Source organism: Poecile atricapillus, chromosome 16, assembly GCF_030490865.1.
Source record: "Poecile atricapillus isolate bPoeAtr1 chromosome 16, bPoeAtr1.hap1, whole genome shotgun sequence".
NCBI classification, from domain to species: domain Eukaryota; kingdom Metazoa; phylum Chordata; class Aves; order Passeriformes; family Paridae; genus Poecile; species Poecile atricapillus.
Window position 1 is genome coordinate 7,099,787 of NC_081264.1, and position 15,756 is coordinate 7,115,542.

A 15,756-nucleotide genomic window follows, 5' to 3' on the forward strand; every position below is an offset into this window, starting at 1 on the left:
AGCATGCAGGGGGATACTTCCAGAGCACACTCTGCTCCAAAATACAGCAACAGAGTTTTAAATATGGCAAACAGCATTTGAGAGCTACACCTGGCTGAAAGTGAAATTCAGGGAGGCAGCTCATCCTTCTGCTGGGTTGTCATGACAAAGATTGAGAAAGACAAAGGGTCAGGGACAGTTTCTGGAGCAATCCCTGTTCACACACAACGGGAACAGAGGAAAATCTGCACTGAGCATTTACAGGAGGAGAGCTGGGGGGGATCAGGAGAGGCTCCGCCAGCTCCTGGAGGACAAATATTCAGATTCATTCTTGCACATTTTCCTCAGTCACTTTGAGTCTGGAAAGACCAAATGGAAGGATACGTAATAGTAGTATGAGCTGCTCCCAGCTTTTCCATATGGTTTAGTACGAAGATGAGCCCAAAGGTGAACACTCCAACCATGTGCGTACTTAAGGACAGCAAGAAGAGAAAAAAATAGCGGTAGTTCCTCCGTCCTATGCAATTGTTGACCCATGGGCAGTGATGGTCAAAATCCTTGTAAAGAAAGGGAGAGATAGGGAAAAATATCCAAACAGTGAAAGAAAATACATTGCCTTAGAGATGAATCTGAACCACTGTCACGTAAAATTACATCAGACTAGTTCTGCAGCTTTACAAAATTCTTGAATGTCCTTTATAAGACTTTTTAGGACCAGATTGTTTCCCTATCCATGAATGGAGAGGTACTTGAGTGTTTATAGAGTTTGAAGAGAGGATATATTAAAAATAAAGGACAGGCTATTTATCTTCTAGCAGCAGAAGCCCTAATTTTTTATCATTCTTTGCATGAATCAATTACAATGAAGTTGTTATAACCTAAAATGGTTTGAAGATGCAATATTGCTGCAGAATTCCCGGTCCAACATTTTGGTATTTATACTGAAATGAGTCCACTTGGAACAATGAACATTACAGAAGTACCTTTTTACCAAGCAGGTCACAAAGAAAAGCAACAGCTGGATCAGACACAGGCAAAGTTCTGCATGGGTTCATTAAGTTATGAATCCAAATCTAACTATTTGTCTCAGTCACAAGTCCAAAGTCCCTCACAAAGTCAGATCCCTTTTAACAGGAGATTTAATAATGAGGGCACAGAGCCACAGACACCCTCCAAGTGCCTTTACAGTTTTGTAAGCATGTAAATCCACTGTCCCCAATGGGATTATTCTTGACGTGAAGACAAGATCAGGTGCAAGAAATAAACCCTTCTTACCCCTGTGTTCCTCAGAGCAGATATTACACATTCATTGTGCCGACAAATGAACTGTTTATTCTTTGCTTTGTGGCAATGCTATTTTTAAGTGCTGCTCAATGACGACACAGGGTGTTTTGTATTTCTAAGTTTCACACAATGCATTTATCAAAAATTTACAAAATACCAAAAAATGGAATAAACTTTCTCAAAGCACATTAGAAATGACAGGGGCAACTTAAATATTAAGATCATCTCAGGCTATATCTGAAATGCTGACGTAACATCTTTCTGTTATGCACATCTGGCTGTATGCAGCCCAAAATACCTATGGATTATGAAACTATGTAAGAACTCACTGCAAACATTTCAATTAAGAAAACAAAAATCTGACTACTTTTTTCACAGATTCATTTTTGGGTCCCTCTGGTAACAGTGTGCTTTAAGTTTTAATTCACTTCTATAAGTGTTGTCTGCTTTTGCTGTTAATTCAATCTTTTATCAAATTGGTTCAAAAGTTTTATATTTGGGAAAATAATTTTTATTGTACATTCTAGACTGAAAGTGAAAACATGTGAACTACAACCCTGAGTAGATCCTGTATGGAAAGCCAGCAGAATCACTCCTGTTACTGTCTCAAAGCTCTTCTAGAATATGACAGGTGAGTGGGAAATAAGCATCACAAGAATCAATAAAACATGTTTAAGGCCATGATTTATTGATTCAGAAGTCATTAACACTTTTCACCTACATTCCTCCACAGCAGTAATAATATAATTACAAGCAGAGCACCGTACTTCTGCACTTGAACAATAGGGAACATTCAACTGACCTGACTATCAATAGAACTTGTTGAGGGCTAGGCAGAGTCACCTTGCCTTCTGCTATTTTATGCAGTTCCTTTTGGATTCCCTCCATTTTCATTTCTGCTGCAGAACTGACTCCCATGGAAGCTTAACATCAGCATGAAACTTTAAGTGTTTATACCAGTGAGCATTGGGCAATCTTTTTCTGAGGAAACTTCATTTCCTCAAAATGAATTTTTATGCTGAACCACCAGGAAGGTGGAAGAAAAAAAATCCATAGGACAACTGAGAATTTACCATCATCTAAACAATCCTCAGGATCTTGAGTTAGTGAAAACATTTATGTTTTAAAACTAGGAATGTACAATTCCAGCTTCCTACCAAAAATCCAGCTCTATCCAACAATTCACAGCAGTCTAAACAAATTGTCACAACTTACAAATAGCTGTGGCTACTCCCCTCAACCCAGGGACCTTGGCAGCTCCTCACTCTCAGGCTTCTAAAATCCCACATCCTTCTAAAGCCTTCCAAAACAGTACAGCCTTGTCCTATTTATCGATGGTTACTAGGCACAGCACTGCTTCCAGATAATTTTAACTTAGATATATGACTGACACAAGATAAATCCAGGCAGCCTTTCTCTCACTTATAACTGTGCTGCTTTCTCTATTCCCTTGCTTATGGCAAAGAGGATTAGGACAAAGGTAGTGTATACAGAATTCCAGCTGACTCTGGTATTTTTTCCCCTCCTGATTAGTAATTCCTTTCATTTTAATGGCACAGCTGAATATATTTTAGACATATTAAAGATTTCATATTACTCTTGAAAAAAAAAATAGACTTTGCAGCAGAAATGATCCTTTAGCAGTAGAATTTTTAGCTCAGCAATAAAAAATGGCAATACACTGCTGTGAATACAGTGCTCTGTACCTACCTATATGTCTGGGAAATGCTTATAGCCCAAAAGCACATCTTACTGTTCAGGGGCTATTTTTCAAATATCCTGTGTGACTCACCAAGATCCTAGGGTATCAAAAATCAAGAAAGTCCCCTAATTCAGAGCAATCAACATTAGAAATATGAATGAGTTCAAGCTCTGAGCTGGGGTGTTGAATCAAATATGGGCTCCTTCCATTGACTGGAGAACCATTTGCTGAACTCAGAGTTTGGTTGTCCTGAACTCACACACCATTGTGGCTTCTCTGCTTGTCCACTAAGGTAGGCACCAGTTTGCTCCAAATTAAATGATGAGCCTTAAGTTCACATATGACAAGTTTAAATGGTTCACCCTGAATTTCTTGCTCTCTTGAACTCCGCATCAACTCTCCCATTCACCCCTTTTTTACATTCACAATCCCTCAGCTACTTCAAGGAAGACGCAGCCAGCATTATAAATTTTTATTTTAATTATTGCTGGCTACAAAAATTGTAGCATTTGTAACACACATAACTGAGGGCTGTGCTTCAAATGGTACTGCTCAGTGGGAGCCCAACGGGGCCGCAGCTGTGAACTTCCAAGAGCTGGAACACTGGGGTAACCCAAGCGCCTGTTTCCACTAGCAGGTGCAAGGCCAGCCCCGTGGCAGAGCCCGGAGTGCCCTGAGCCCCAGCAGGGTTACCTCCACGCAGTTGTCACAGACGCTGCAGTGGGAGCAGCGGGGCGGGCGGTAGAAGTGGCAGGTGGCGCACCACTTCATCCGTACTTGGATTCCTTTGATCTCCACGTTCTTGTACAGCGGCGCGCGGAAGTCGTCGTCTTTATCCTCATCTTCGTCTGCTGCTCAACGCAAAACTGAGGGTTAGTGGAGGTAGCAGAGGGCAAAGAGAAAAGAGCTAATCCTGTCAATGGCTGGGACACAGGGACACTGCACAGTCCTGTTACTGGGGAGGATGCAGAGGACAGATGGTTCCTCACCTCTGTTTAAGAAAATAGTCCATTTAAAAATAAATGCACAAAATAAAACCCAGTCTGTAACAGATAAATATATACTGGGAAGAAAAGATATCATTCTAGGTTCCTGTGATCTCCATTTGTTTCCTCCTGACAGAAAATCTAAGAAGTTCACATCTATTTAACACCTGGTTAAACATTATAGTGCAGCTGGCATTGGCTGACTGGCTCCAAATTAGGTAGAATTTGATAATGTTGTCCCAGCGGAGCATCAATTACTGTCATGCAGTTCTATATTAAATCTTCTCTAGATATGTTATCACGATCCAATTTCCATTGACTTCAGAGGGAATTTCTCCCCTCACTTAGATGAGCTTGGGATCTGGCTCAGCTACAGTATTTATCTGCAAGAGTATTCTCTGGATTAACGTTTGTGCGTGGAAGCAGAGTGCTGTACTGGCACCATTCCCTATAATTTTCCTTCAAAACTAGTCAGTGGGACTCCTAGAGAGAGCCAGACTAAATCCCTTAGGCACTTCTATAAATACCGTCTGTAGGTTCTCCAATACCATTATAAACCTGCCCAAGCTGTGTAATACATGTGGGCAGATGAAAACAAGACACTGGAACAGTCAAACCATTTAAGCTTTTATAAAAAATCTGACTATGCTGACAAAAAGTCTGTACATTGTACATACCTACATGCATTTAAACATGTTCCTTTTAGAGAATTCAAGCACAGAGTTTGTATAAAACAGATCCACATCAAAAATACTGAAAGCCAATTGTTGTTGGTATAATTAGCCAGCAAAAAACGTTGCCAGTCTAAGCCTAGACTGTAAATCAGATTTTTCAAGGCAGCCCCAATTTCAGTTACTTAATACTTCCTTTCCTACTCATTCATTCTGGTGTATTACCAGAAATTCACTCACACAGAGCCAATCCTGATTCATACCAGAAAGATTCAGAGAGCAAACAAATTAAAAGGAATATTTAAAAAAATGAATAACAGATCTGGAAGTTTGATTAAGCTCCTCTTCAACAAGCTGGGTTTCTGTAGCCCAAGTTCTATCTGCAAGACCTGTAAGCTCATATCATATAGCTGGAAATGTGCTTATTTCCAGTTTCTAGTGACCTGAGCAGAAGAATACATTGACAAAGGAATGCATCTTACTACAGATTCTCATACACTGATCCACTGACATGAAGCAGCCAAGTCTCTTATTTTTCTAATAAATTTTGGTGGCTTCCTTACAGGAAATGTATGATTTCATTAGAGTCTCAGTTTTTGCACTGCTTATTGTTATTTTGGTTTTGAAGTAAATTCCTAACTATTACAAATGTGATAAGAAGCTTGAAAACCAAGAAGACTAAACCTAATTTCAACAGTAGAAAGCAAACACAGTGACTGTGTAATAATTTTAAGACACTCCTACAATTCCTGAACTCCTTGCGCTGGCAGCTCTGAGGGCGGCGTGGGGTGGTGATAAGATTTTTTTCACATGCACACTTGTGATCTGAAATAACATCTGCTCCTCTTTCCTCCTAGCACTGGTATTTATAGTCTTTTCCATCTTCTCCCTTATCAGTTTGCTTCCTTCACACATCTAAACTCCTCCTCCATTACTTTCTCTCAGGATGAATGCCATGTCTTTTCTCCCCCCTTGCTCCCAGCATCTTCCTGACAAAGCACAGGCACAGCACAGAGATGGCACAGCCAAGGCCACAAATGAAGTGAGAGACAGTAGAGGGGTGAACTTTAGGAACTCCTTCCTGCTTTGCTCCCGACTCCCTTGTGTAAAGGGAGATGGGATGGGAGGGACGGTGATAAAGTTTCTGTTTGATCTCCCTGTGTGTTTCTTCCTTAAATGCAAAGTCAAAATGAAGAACTTGTTTGCAAAAGGAAGTTAGAGAAGCCCAAAGGAAGGTATGAACTGACAATACACTCAGCACTGATCACTCCTGGGCCCTGGTGATGTCCGGCTCTGCTCTGAGAGAGCTGCCCTACACAAACACACTGGATTCTCAGACTGAGAATGTTTAATGTTTAATTAACCACTGCTATCTCTGCTGAGATAAAGAAACTAACAAGTCCAGGAAACTCCTTAAAACTCCACCTGCATAAGTTCTTTTGAAAATCACTAGCATTTGTAGCTTTAAGCACCTATACACTGTATCAGTTGATCGTATGAAAGTGACAGAATCTTGCTTCTGCCTTAGTTTGCCTTTACACGCAGTCATTTCCTTAACTGGAGTGCTGCAACACGTAATCAGGGGTTCAGAAGCTACAGCTGAGAGGAATGGCAGAGAGATGCTCATCATTAGACCCTGCTACCTGGAGAAATCTGGCCTTGCTATTCAGGGAAGCCAGCAGGACTGGTACCTTGTTCTTGTCGGGTAGCAATCTCAAATAGACACCGAATCTGGTGAATAGAGGTGAAGAAGCACAGCTTGCAGACAGCACAGATCCATTGGGTTAGACAGACTGCCTAGAGCAGTCTCTGCTGCAAACTGCATGTGAATAATTATTGGAAGACAGATAAAATGAGGTGATAATTCTCTCATTAGGATGTGTTAAAAGAGATAGCTGCACTGTGGTTCCCATTACAAAAGCTGAGTGATCTCTACCCTATTTAATCAGCTGTGAATCAGTGCTAATTTAAGCAGGAATATTTTTCTAAATGTACACATTTTTAGACACTCTAAGGCAAACCTTAATCATTATCTGTTCTAGTGTTCAATGCTTCTGCATTTCTTTTAAGGTATTCTGGAAGGACTGCTTTGATGAAACTGTTTCAGAAAGTTTAGCCTTTCCCCTCTGCCACGCTCTGCTACCTATTGCGAAGACAGTGACTTAAATCCAGTGTGCCAGCATGACAGAGGGGATAGCAATCAAAATCACATCACTCAGGACAGCTATCCAAGGAAAACCGTACTACACAACCCTGAGCCCTCGAGTGCTAGTCTGAGCAAGTGCAAGGACACCCAGGAGCTCAGAAGGGAGCTGGAGGGTATCCAGCATTTCACTTCCATCCCTCCCCTACTGACAGTCAAGTATAGTAAAGAAATAAATAAAGTCTACAAGATCAATCTTGTGTGTTTGGCCACCTGGCACTTCCTTGGGCTTGGATTTTCAATGTCCCCCTCCCCAGCCCCCACAACATTCCCATTTCTGTTACCTCGTGGGAAAACTCCAGGGTCCATGAAAGTTGCCATGCTGAAGTTTGCCAGTACAAACAAGAAAACGAGCCCATTGTACACTGGGATGGCTGGGGAGATGGCTTTTGTCAACCAGGGGCACCTGTGGAGAAGAAAAATTATGGGTAAGGGCTCTTTCAGCTGTAACACTTTGCTTCTTCCCACTCACTACCATCACACAGAGAAGTACTCTGGGCCCCCCCAGCCATGCAGCAAGGCTGAATTTGCAATGCAACAGAAATTTCCACGGAGCCAGTTTCAGTGGTCACTGCAACACCCTCTGTAAAGCTGCTTTGTTCCAGAGCACAGAAAGCACCGATTGTTCACAGGGCTCACAGGGCTTTGCCAGCCGATTGCCTTATCTGCAACCTGGCGTTTTACTACTCTCTGTAAAAGCTTCATCCCATTGTTGCATTTCTGTTACCTTCTCTACAGCCTTGTTGCGGCTGGGGTTACTTTCAATTTTCCCTGGTGTAAAGCACAATAGGATTCAAACCACTGATCCCCAAAGCCAGGGCAATGAGAATCACATTCGCTTCTCACTAAGCTTCCATGGTTTTCAACACTCAGAACCAACACTACAAAACCTCTCCTTGGGGGAAAGTTTTGTCAGACCAAGCATGGGCTTTGCAGGTGTCAGCAGAATGTGAAAATGCAGTATCAAAAAGAAAGTGGACGGCATATGCCATGTGAACAATGTTCAGAAGCACCAGAAAGATTTGCTGCTTACCCAGTGAGGCTGAGAGGAACTGAACATAAAGGGTAAAGGAGAACGAGTAGGAGACTTTGGAAAGAGGATGGGGAAATGCCTGTTAATTAGAGGAAAATTGTTCAAACTGCAAAGAACACTTCCCACCAGCAGAGAAGGGCATGATGAGGCAGAAAAGAGCCTGCCTTACAGGCAGCTTCACCAAATAAAAAACAGTGTGCATTCACTCAGCCATTCACAACCTATGAACACCCCACCAAATGTGTTTCTCCTGTCTTCAGGAGGAGGTTTGGTGTTACAGGGGCCCTGAGGATAAAAATATGATCAATCTCATCATACTTGCAAATATAAATAAGGAAGAATGTGGGTCAAAGTATGTAATTGAAAAAAAGACCCCTCACTGAGTTGCTCCTTAGATTTCCACGTGTCTTGACGGCCAAGGACTCTTCCAAGGCTGCTGAGCAGGCAGGCATTCAGCAACGCCTGCTGCTGTTAGCATAAATCACACACTGGCCCATGTATTCTGGTATTTTGCCTGCATTACATCTACAGTTGGATCTGATTGTCTGCCAGGCTGAAGCCTGTGCAAAAAAGGAGAAAACAACAACAAGCAAGCAGCCTTCTTCCATGAATTTGCACTGGGTTTGCTACCAATAAGCTGCTTTGAACAGCTGAGAATGGTGTTACTGACCTTCAAGGGACACTGTCAAACATGCTCTTGTGGCCAATGTTAGAAAGTCACCACATTTTCGTCTCCCATTTCCTTGTGGGCAGGCAAAAAGAGATTGTTTCGTACTCCCCACCTCTTCACAGCTGGGCTTTACCACTGCACCGCTGCAAACTGCTTTTAAAAGGACCTTTCCTTGTGTGTGCTTCACTCAGCCTGGAGTGAGGAAAAGAAGGACAAGTCCTACCCAGGGTGAATGAACTGTAAAGCCATGAGCAAGACACGTCTTTTGCCAGGGCCAAACCTCCAGGCTGACTAAAGGAGAAGGAAAAAAAATCAGCCAAAGATAGCTTGACCCTATGAGATACCTACCCTAAGAACCTTATGTTTCCCAAAAGGTGGAATTTCAACAAGTAGCGAGGTCATACCAACTTGCTGCCTTGCTCAGTTTGCCTCAGAGCAGCTGCTGATGATTGAAAACCAAAGGCACAAGTTTCTCACTTGCCAGGAAAGGTGCTGCTGCAGTGACCTTGCCAAGCAAGCTGCAGGCCTGTCACCAACAACAGTTTCTGCCACATCCTTTGGAGGAAAGCAAAATAAATCCTGAAGTAAGCAGTTATAAAATCAATTCTACTCAGGGAAGAGCTCTTCCCTCTAAATTATAGTAAAATTAGATTCAGTAATGGGCATGACTGACTTAATTTCTTCCCATGAAGTAACTGCCTACACAGAGAAAGATTATGAAGTTACCCATTGCTTGTCAAGCATGGAGGAGAGATGTCCTTGGCAGTAAAGTCACGTAGGTTGGCAAATCAAGGGACAGGAAACCCTTTCTTAAATTTAACTAGTTACTCTGAACAAGATTATAATGAGAGAGACTGTTTCAGATTACTAATGTAAGCATTTTTTAACATTCTCATTTGTGATTTATTTTGTCATGTTCCCAAAAAATATATCAAAATATCAGGAAGAATTTTAGCTATAGAATAAACTGCACAGCTCATTTAATGGGTAAACAGTGTATCTGAAAAGACTTCATAGAAGTTGAAATAAAGGACAGAGTGAGTCACTGTACATACTAGCCACAAGGTCAGTTCACAATCCTTCCATTTCTTCTTCCCAGAATTGTTATGCAGCATCACAGATTACATAAAATTAGATGGGACAAAAGGGGCCTCATTTGTAAACTAGACTGGCCAATAACAACAGATGTGGAGATCAAGTCCTGGCTCATAACTGTAAAAAGGTCTGAAAAAGAAAATAAAATTTCCAATAGGATTCACCGAAATGATGCAGCCTCCCTGCCCCTCTCCACTAATGCACATATAATTTTTGGCAAAATAACAGAAATTCTAATCTGAGCCTAACAGGTTGTTTTATCACCAATCCATCATGTAAAAGCCTGGCTTCTGCCCCTCTGCCTCAAGAAGAAAGCTGCAGAAGTGTTGAAGCAGGACCTGTAGTGAGTTTCTTTCTACTTTGTGTATGTTATCTTTCCAGGAGATCTACTTACAGCAGCAATTATGCCTATTATATAGAAACAAATATAACTGAACTTTTCCTTTCCTTTTTCCTAACAGAAGTTCTTGCAAATCCAAACAAACAGCACATATGATTTAAAGTTTTCTTTGGCTGGCAAACCCAAAATTTCAAGAGGCTACAGTTTTGTGTCTTCAACTCATCTCACAGTGGAATTATACAGCAGGAAGGGTAGCACAACTTTTATAGGGCTATATGAATTAAATGGAGCCAAGACCAGTGTATAATCCTCCAATGGAGCACCACCAGATTTTTCTCTGAAAGTATTTGTACAATGTGTGTCCTATTCCAAGTTAATTGGAAACCTGACTTAAACCAGAAGACCTGAAGGGTAATGTTGCTACTGTTGCAGGTACCAGCCACACTGAGTCAAGGGCTGCTCCAAAGAGAAACTTTCCTTGGCTTTGTCTACTGTAGAAATTCAGAGCCAGCACAAGCCACCATGGCACACTGGGGATAATTACGGATCTCAAATTTTTCCAAACAAAGCACACAATTACACAGGCAGCATTTCCCTTATAATTATACTTCTCTGACACAGAGTGATTCTGTTCATAACTCAGTGGAGAGTAATTCAGGGTGACAGATTTAATCTCATTTATCCTATTTGCTCTTGAAACCCTATCCTAATAAAACAGAAAGTTAAAAAGATTAACAAATAGGATCACACAACTTGCTAGGTGTCAGATAGACTTAGCATGATCAGCTGCCTTCCTCTGCTAAATTAAACAACAAATAATCCTTTCTGCTTTTTTTTGCCTGGTGCTTTGTAGCAAGACATGTTTGTGTCTTGCAATTATAGTTCACCTATAATTAAGTAATTGAATAGGACATTTTTCTTGAATCCTTCTCTAAATTAAGATTTGGTATTTTTCATTAAAACATGGTTAGAGAGACAATAGGCCACAGAGAATAGAGCCCAGGATTCCAAGAACTCTGACACTGGCCACCAATGACAGAGCCACCAAAAGCCACCTACTCCCCCTGGCCACCACAGTTACCTATTCTGCAAATGAGACCAAACCCCGTCAGACCATCTTCCCCACTGCAGGGCAGAGAGTTTGAAAGCCTTAAAGCATCTCTGTTAGGGCCAGGCTGGTGGCTGTGGTGTTTGTGTCCCTGGAGGCAGCTCCAGGCACCCACCAGCCTCCCCTGAACGGGGCAGGGGTGAGGCTCCTGCTGCTGGGCCGTGGTGTGAGGATGGGTCTGTGATTTACCCCACAAACAATGGTGGTTCATTTTACAGCCTGCCTGGAGCACCACAAGCACATGTGTGCACATGTCTGGAGGCCAGAGACAAGGAGCAGGACATGGGGCAGGAGGCTACAACCCTGCCCTTTCTTGAAGCTGCTTGTACAGCACACAGAGATGTGGGATCCTCTAGACATGGGCATCCAGACTTTGGACAATTATCCACACCTACTAAGAAGACCCTCAAAATTGTGTAACTGGCTGCTCAGCTGCACCTAGTAATAATCTGAGATTACCACACATCCTTCCCCTCAGCCTCAAATGGCTGATGCGTAACAAAATGATATATTTCTCCACAAATCATAAGGCATGGGGTTATAACACGCAAAAGAAAGCATCTCTTAACTCAAATGTACTTATGGCACCATTACAGTGATAAAAGAGTAACGTGGAATAGCTGATTTAGTGCATGCAAGTAGAAGCAGCTCAGTGAAGTAGGGACTAATTAGATAAGAGGGGTCAACAAGCAAACATAATTTGACTAAGAATAAGTACTAATTTCACTGGAAACTTTCAAACAATGACCAAAGAGTGTAGAAGCCCATCCCTGATTCCTTTCCAAGAGTTTCTAGCCAAACCCTGACTGTTAAGAACATGTTTTCACTGTAAAATCCATATAAACAATTTCTAATCATCCGACCAAAGATTTAACATTTCTAACATCAGCCCTGGGAGCTGGAACCAACATCCTGGGCTACCCAAAAGCTGCCCTACCCTGTAAGGCACAACAGCCAGGATGGCTGAGAGGACACACCAGAGGAGGGACAGGTCCACAGGGTAAAAGTCCTCTTCAACCAGCACTGCAGCAGCTGGGACATAAATGCTGTCAACTGACTGATTCTGAACACCCACGTTTTAGAAGGATTTGGAATTGGATGTAAACACTGTACCTTAAAGACCATTCTACCAGTTTGTATGTGGGACAGAGAAGGTGCAAGACACATCCTGAAGGCTGTGCATGGCCCAGTCTGCACCACAGAGCAGAGAAGGGCAGAGCTCTCTTAGTCTTTAGCAGTGTTAATCTAACACATTTCTCACATTTGCCAGTCTGGGTGAGATTTTTCTATTTATATGCTTTTTCCTACCCTGAAATTACAGAAAAGTACCTTTCTGGAATAGTAATGGAAGAAAAAAAAGTGTTCATTTTCCATTTTTTCTCACTATCAAAGACAGCATGAAGATTATTGTACATCTAAAAATATTTTCTAAGGTGCTGAGACATCTGTAGGTTTAAGAAGGCATCACTGGAAACAGTCAGGAGAGAATTTATGTGAGTGTCATAACCAATGTGAAACAGAACAGCAGGTCTTGTGAAAATAGCAGGAGGTTCTGGACTGCCAGGTTCTTTGCTCACCTCTGCACATCAGATTTTGGTAAGTGAACTAATTTCTGCACCACATCTTACTCATTGGCAAGACTGCAGATAATACATCGTTGCCATAGCAGTACACTCTCACTGTGAGTATAGCAGTTTTACTGACAGAAAGTGGTATCAAAGTAAAGGATAACAAATCCAAATGTTACCAAAAAATGGGAAAAGGACAAGTGAATACTGGAAAAGTAAATTATGAGAACTGGGAGCTACATAGAACAGCTCATGCTGGTGATAAAAAGGACCTACCAAAACATCCACCCTGAGTTTTCAGGTGCAGTTATCCATCAGAAGAGGCAAAAAAATCACCCCAAATCCCACCACCAAAAACCTCATTAATTTCATTAGTCCCTTCCTCATTGAAATACAGATGAACACTAGAGATAGAGGTTCAAATCCAACACCTGCTTAACTGTGTTTAATTATTCACAAGAAATGTGCTAGGCTAGAATTCACTCAGGTTTAACAAGAGCTGATGGGGTTTCAGTGAACTTTCCATTATACTCTGGACTCTATCCAAAGGCTAGTGGCTCATGTCTGGCAATGTACAGATCAGAGGAGTTAAATCAATTAAAAAGTCAACTTGAGATGTAATGGTCCTTGGTGAAAAATCTTATCCGGGCTATACATCACTCCCAAAGTAAAACACAATCTACCCTTTTCACAAAGCTGCCTGAAAGCTCTGGATCATGTTCCCTTCCTCCCTTTTTTTACAGTCTCCAAACATTTGAGAAAAAACAGTATTGTCATGTGAACTAATGTGGGAGAAACAGAGAAGGAACAAGAATACCAATAAGCCAATCTGAGTGAGACCACCACAGGGGTAAACACATTCATCATCCTCACGTTCAGAAGCTGTCCAGCCGTCCCAGACATGCAGCCAGTGGGCAGGACGTGCTATTTGAGCTGTGACGCTGTGACTCTGCATCGTGTGCACGGCCAGCAGACACCTGGGCTGGGCTGGACTCAGTGTTCAGGCCTTGCAGAGATGCTCTCTGCACACTCAGTAGCTGCTGTAAGCCCAAGAACCTGGAAGAGCAACCCCAGTTGTAGCCAAGCCATTGGCTACAGCCAGGAGCTGCACTCATACACTGCTCAGAGCAGGGCTTGGGCAGGCAGGGGTTGGGCTCACCTGCAAATACACAGCAACCCTGCAAAATCCTGCTCTACACACTGCTTTGAAATCTGCACTGTCCTGCAGGGAGTTAAGGACCTGCTCAGAGTCAGTCTCCACTTACTGACATATGTGAAGGCCCAGGACAGAGGTTTTGATGTACTTGTAAAGGATTATGCTGTATTAGTGCAGCAGCACTGGAAATGCCCAGCTCTTCATTTGCACCTCAGAGGGAAGGCATTCAGTGCACACTGATCTGGGGTACACACAGGCTGGACTTCAGAGCACATGGGTAACGTTTTTGTATGAGGAGAAGGATGATGCTGACAGCAAAGTGAGGCAGTAGGTCTTCATGGCACTTCAAGCGTCTAATGGGCTGTGAGCAGCATCACTCCAAGCAGCAGCGAATGCTCTGGTCTCTCAGGAAAGGAGCCAATTGCCAGTGTTTGGGCAAATCAGAGCAGATTCTAGGTGCAGGCACATGGGGTGAGCACACAAATCCAGAGACAAACACCTTTTGTTTGCTTTTTCAATCCTGGACTTTGCAAAGCCTAAAATGCCATACAAGCTGGAAAAGGCAAGGACAAGTGTAATCCAGGGCTTCTCAGACGTGCGTCAACCTTTTATCAGTACCATGCTGGGCAGCTGGAAATGAACCCTGCTTTTTCCAGCAGCCAGTAAGAGAGCTGAGTGTATGGGTGGTGTTTGGGTCATGACAGAAGAGAAGGACAACAAGGAGTAACTGCAGAATAATCACAGCAGGAGAGACACTAGTTGCCCTGTCACACTGGAAGTTTTGAATCCACTTGGTTAGAAAAAGAAGGAACTGCTACTCAGTAGCATTCCTTTGTAGTTCTGTCTGCATATGGCTGGCCACCAGCATCACTGTACTGCAACAGCTGAGCAACTTCCAGCCCATTCCAAAGGTCACAAAAGCAAATCATCAAGCCATAGAAACCTTGATAAATGGGCAATCAGAGAATTGTCTCCAAAAGATGCTGTACGAACCAACAATTCATAACACAGCAGAGTTCTCAGTGCATGAGACTGCACTGCCCTGTCTGTGCTCCCATGTGCACCACTTCCAGCAATAATGAGAGTCCAGCTGTCCAGTGTTCAGAGAGGGCACGAGATAATTCACAGGGTCTGAAAGGGACACACACTACACAAGCTGACTTTTTCTGAGTATTTTTGAAAACACCATGTGGAATGCCAACTTCTGCTTCCAATTTGCAAACATCAGAACTATAAAATGAACATCACACCAACTACAGTAGTGCTAAAAAGGACATCACCTCATCCTGAGTCCACCAGAGTCTCATTTCCTTGATTAACAAAGAACACCTTTTATTTGGCCACCACTAGTGACTCTCATGACCTCCCAGACCTCTCAGCAATCAGTAACACAAGTTTTTGTTGGATAGATGGAATTGCATTTGCCAGATCCCAAGATGGGAAAAAAGCACAGGATAGCCCCTCCCTGACTGAAAGACGTTCTCCTGTTTCTCTATTATCTTCATCCTTGTCAATTCACATATGAATCCAGCAATGTGGAAAGCTAAGGTGGACTGCTGCTACAGAGTTGCTTTTAAAAACAAGTTCAAATTATCAGCAGCCTAATTCAGACACACTTGAGGTGATCCTAGCTACTGGCATTCAAGGATTTGTACACTTGCTCAATATATTCCCCAACCACAGATTGGCAGAACTTCTAGTACACATTCAGCATTTGAATTCATGAGATAGTGGTGTAGTGGAAACAAGGCAGCTCATTTTAAGTATGTGGTGATGAGAGAGAGAGAGAAACAAGTAAAGAAATATTATGATATAAGGAGGGAGGTGGTGACATCAGTGAAAAGACAGTCTATATTACCCTTCTTGAAAAGTTAATTTGATTTTTTAGATATTAGTTTTCCACATGAGCTCAGTAGAAAGAAATTAAACTTCACAAGATACCATCCCTTTACAGCTAGTGG

General features: G+C 42.3%; 1 protein-coding gene across 1 annotated transcript in view; it reads right to left on the reverse strand.

Annotated features, from left to right (window-relative positions):
• ZDHHC8 (zinc finger DHHC-type palmitoyltransferase 8) overlaps positions 1 to 15,756 on the reverse strand; it is a 113,197-nt gene that overhangs the window by 19,892 nt on the left and 77,549 nt on the right. Inside the window, exons 2-4 of the mRNA XM_058851729.1 lie at positions 7,110 to 7,231; positions 3,659 to 3,816; positions 364 to 536 (exon numbers count right to left, since the gene is read on the reverse strand). Coding sequence (XP_058707712.1) covers positions 364 to 536; positions 3,659 to 3,816; positions 7,110 to 7,231 — 453 coding nt within the window. The remainder of the gene's footprint in view (positions 1 to 363; positions 537 to 3,658; positions 3,817 to 7,109; positions 7,232 to 15,756) is intronic.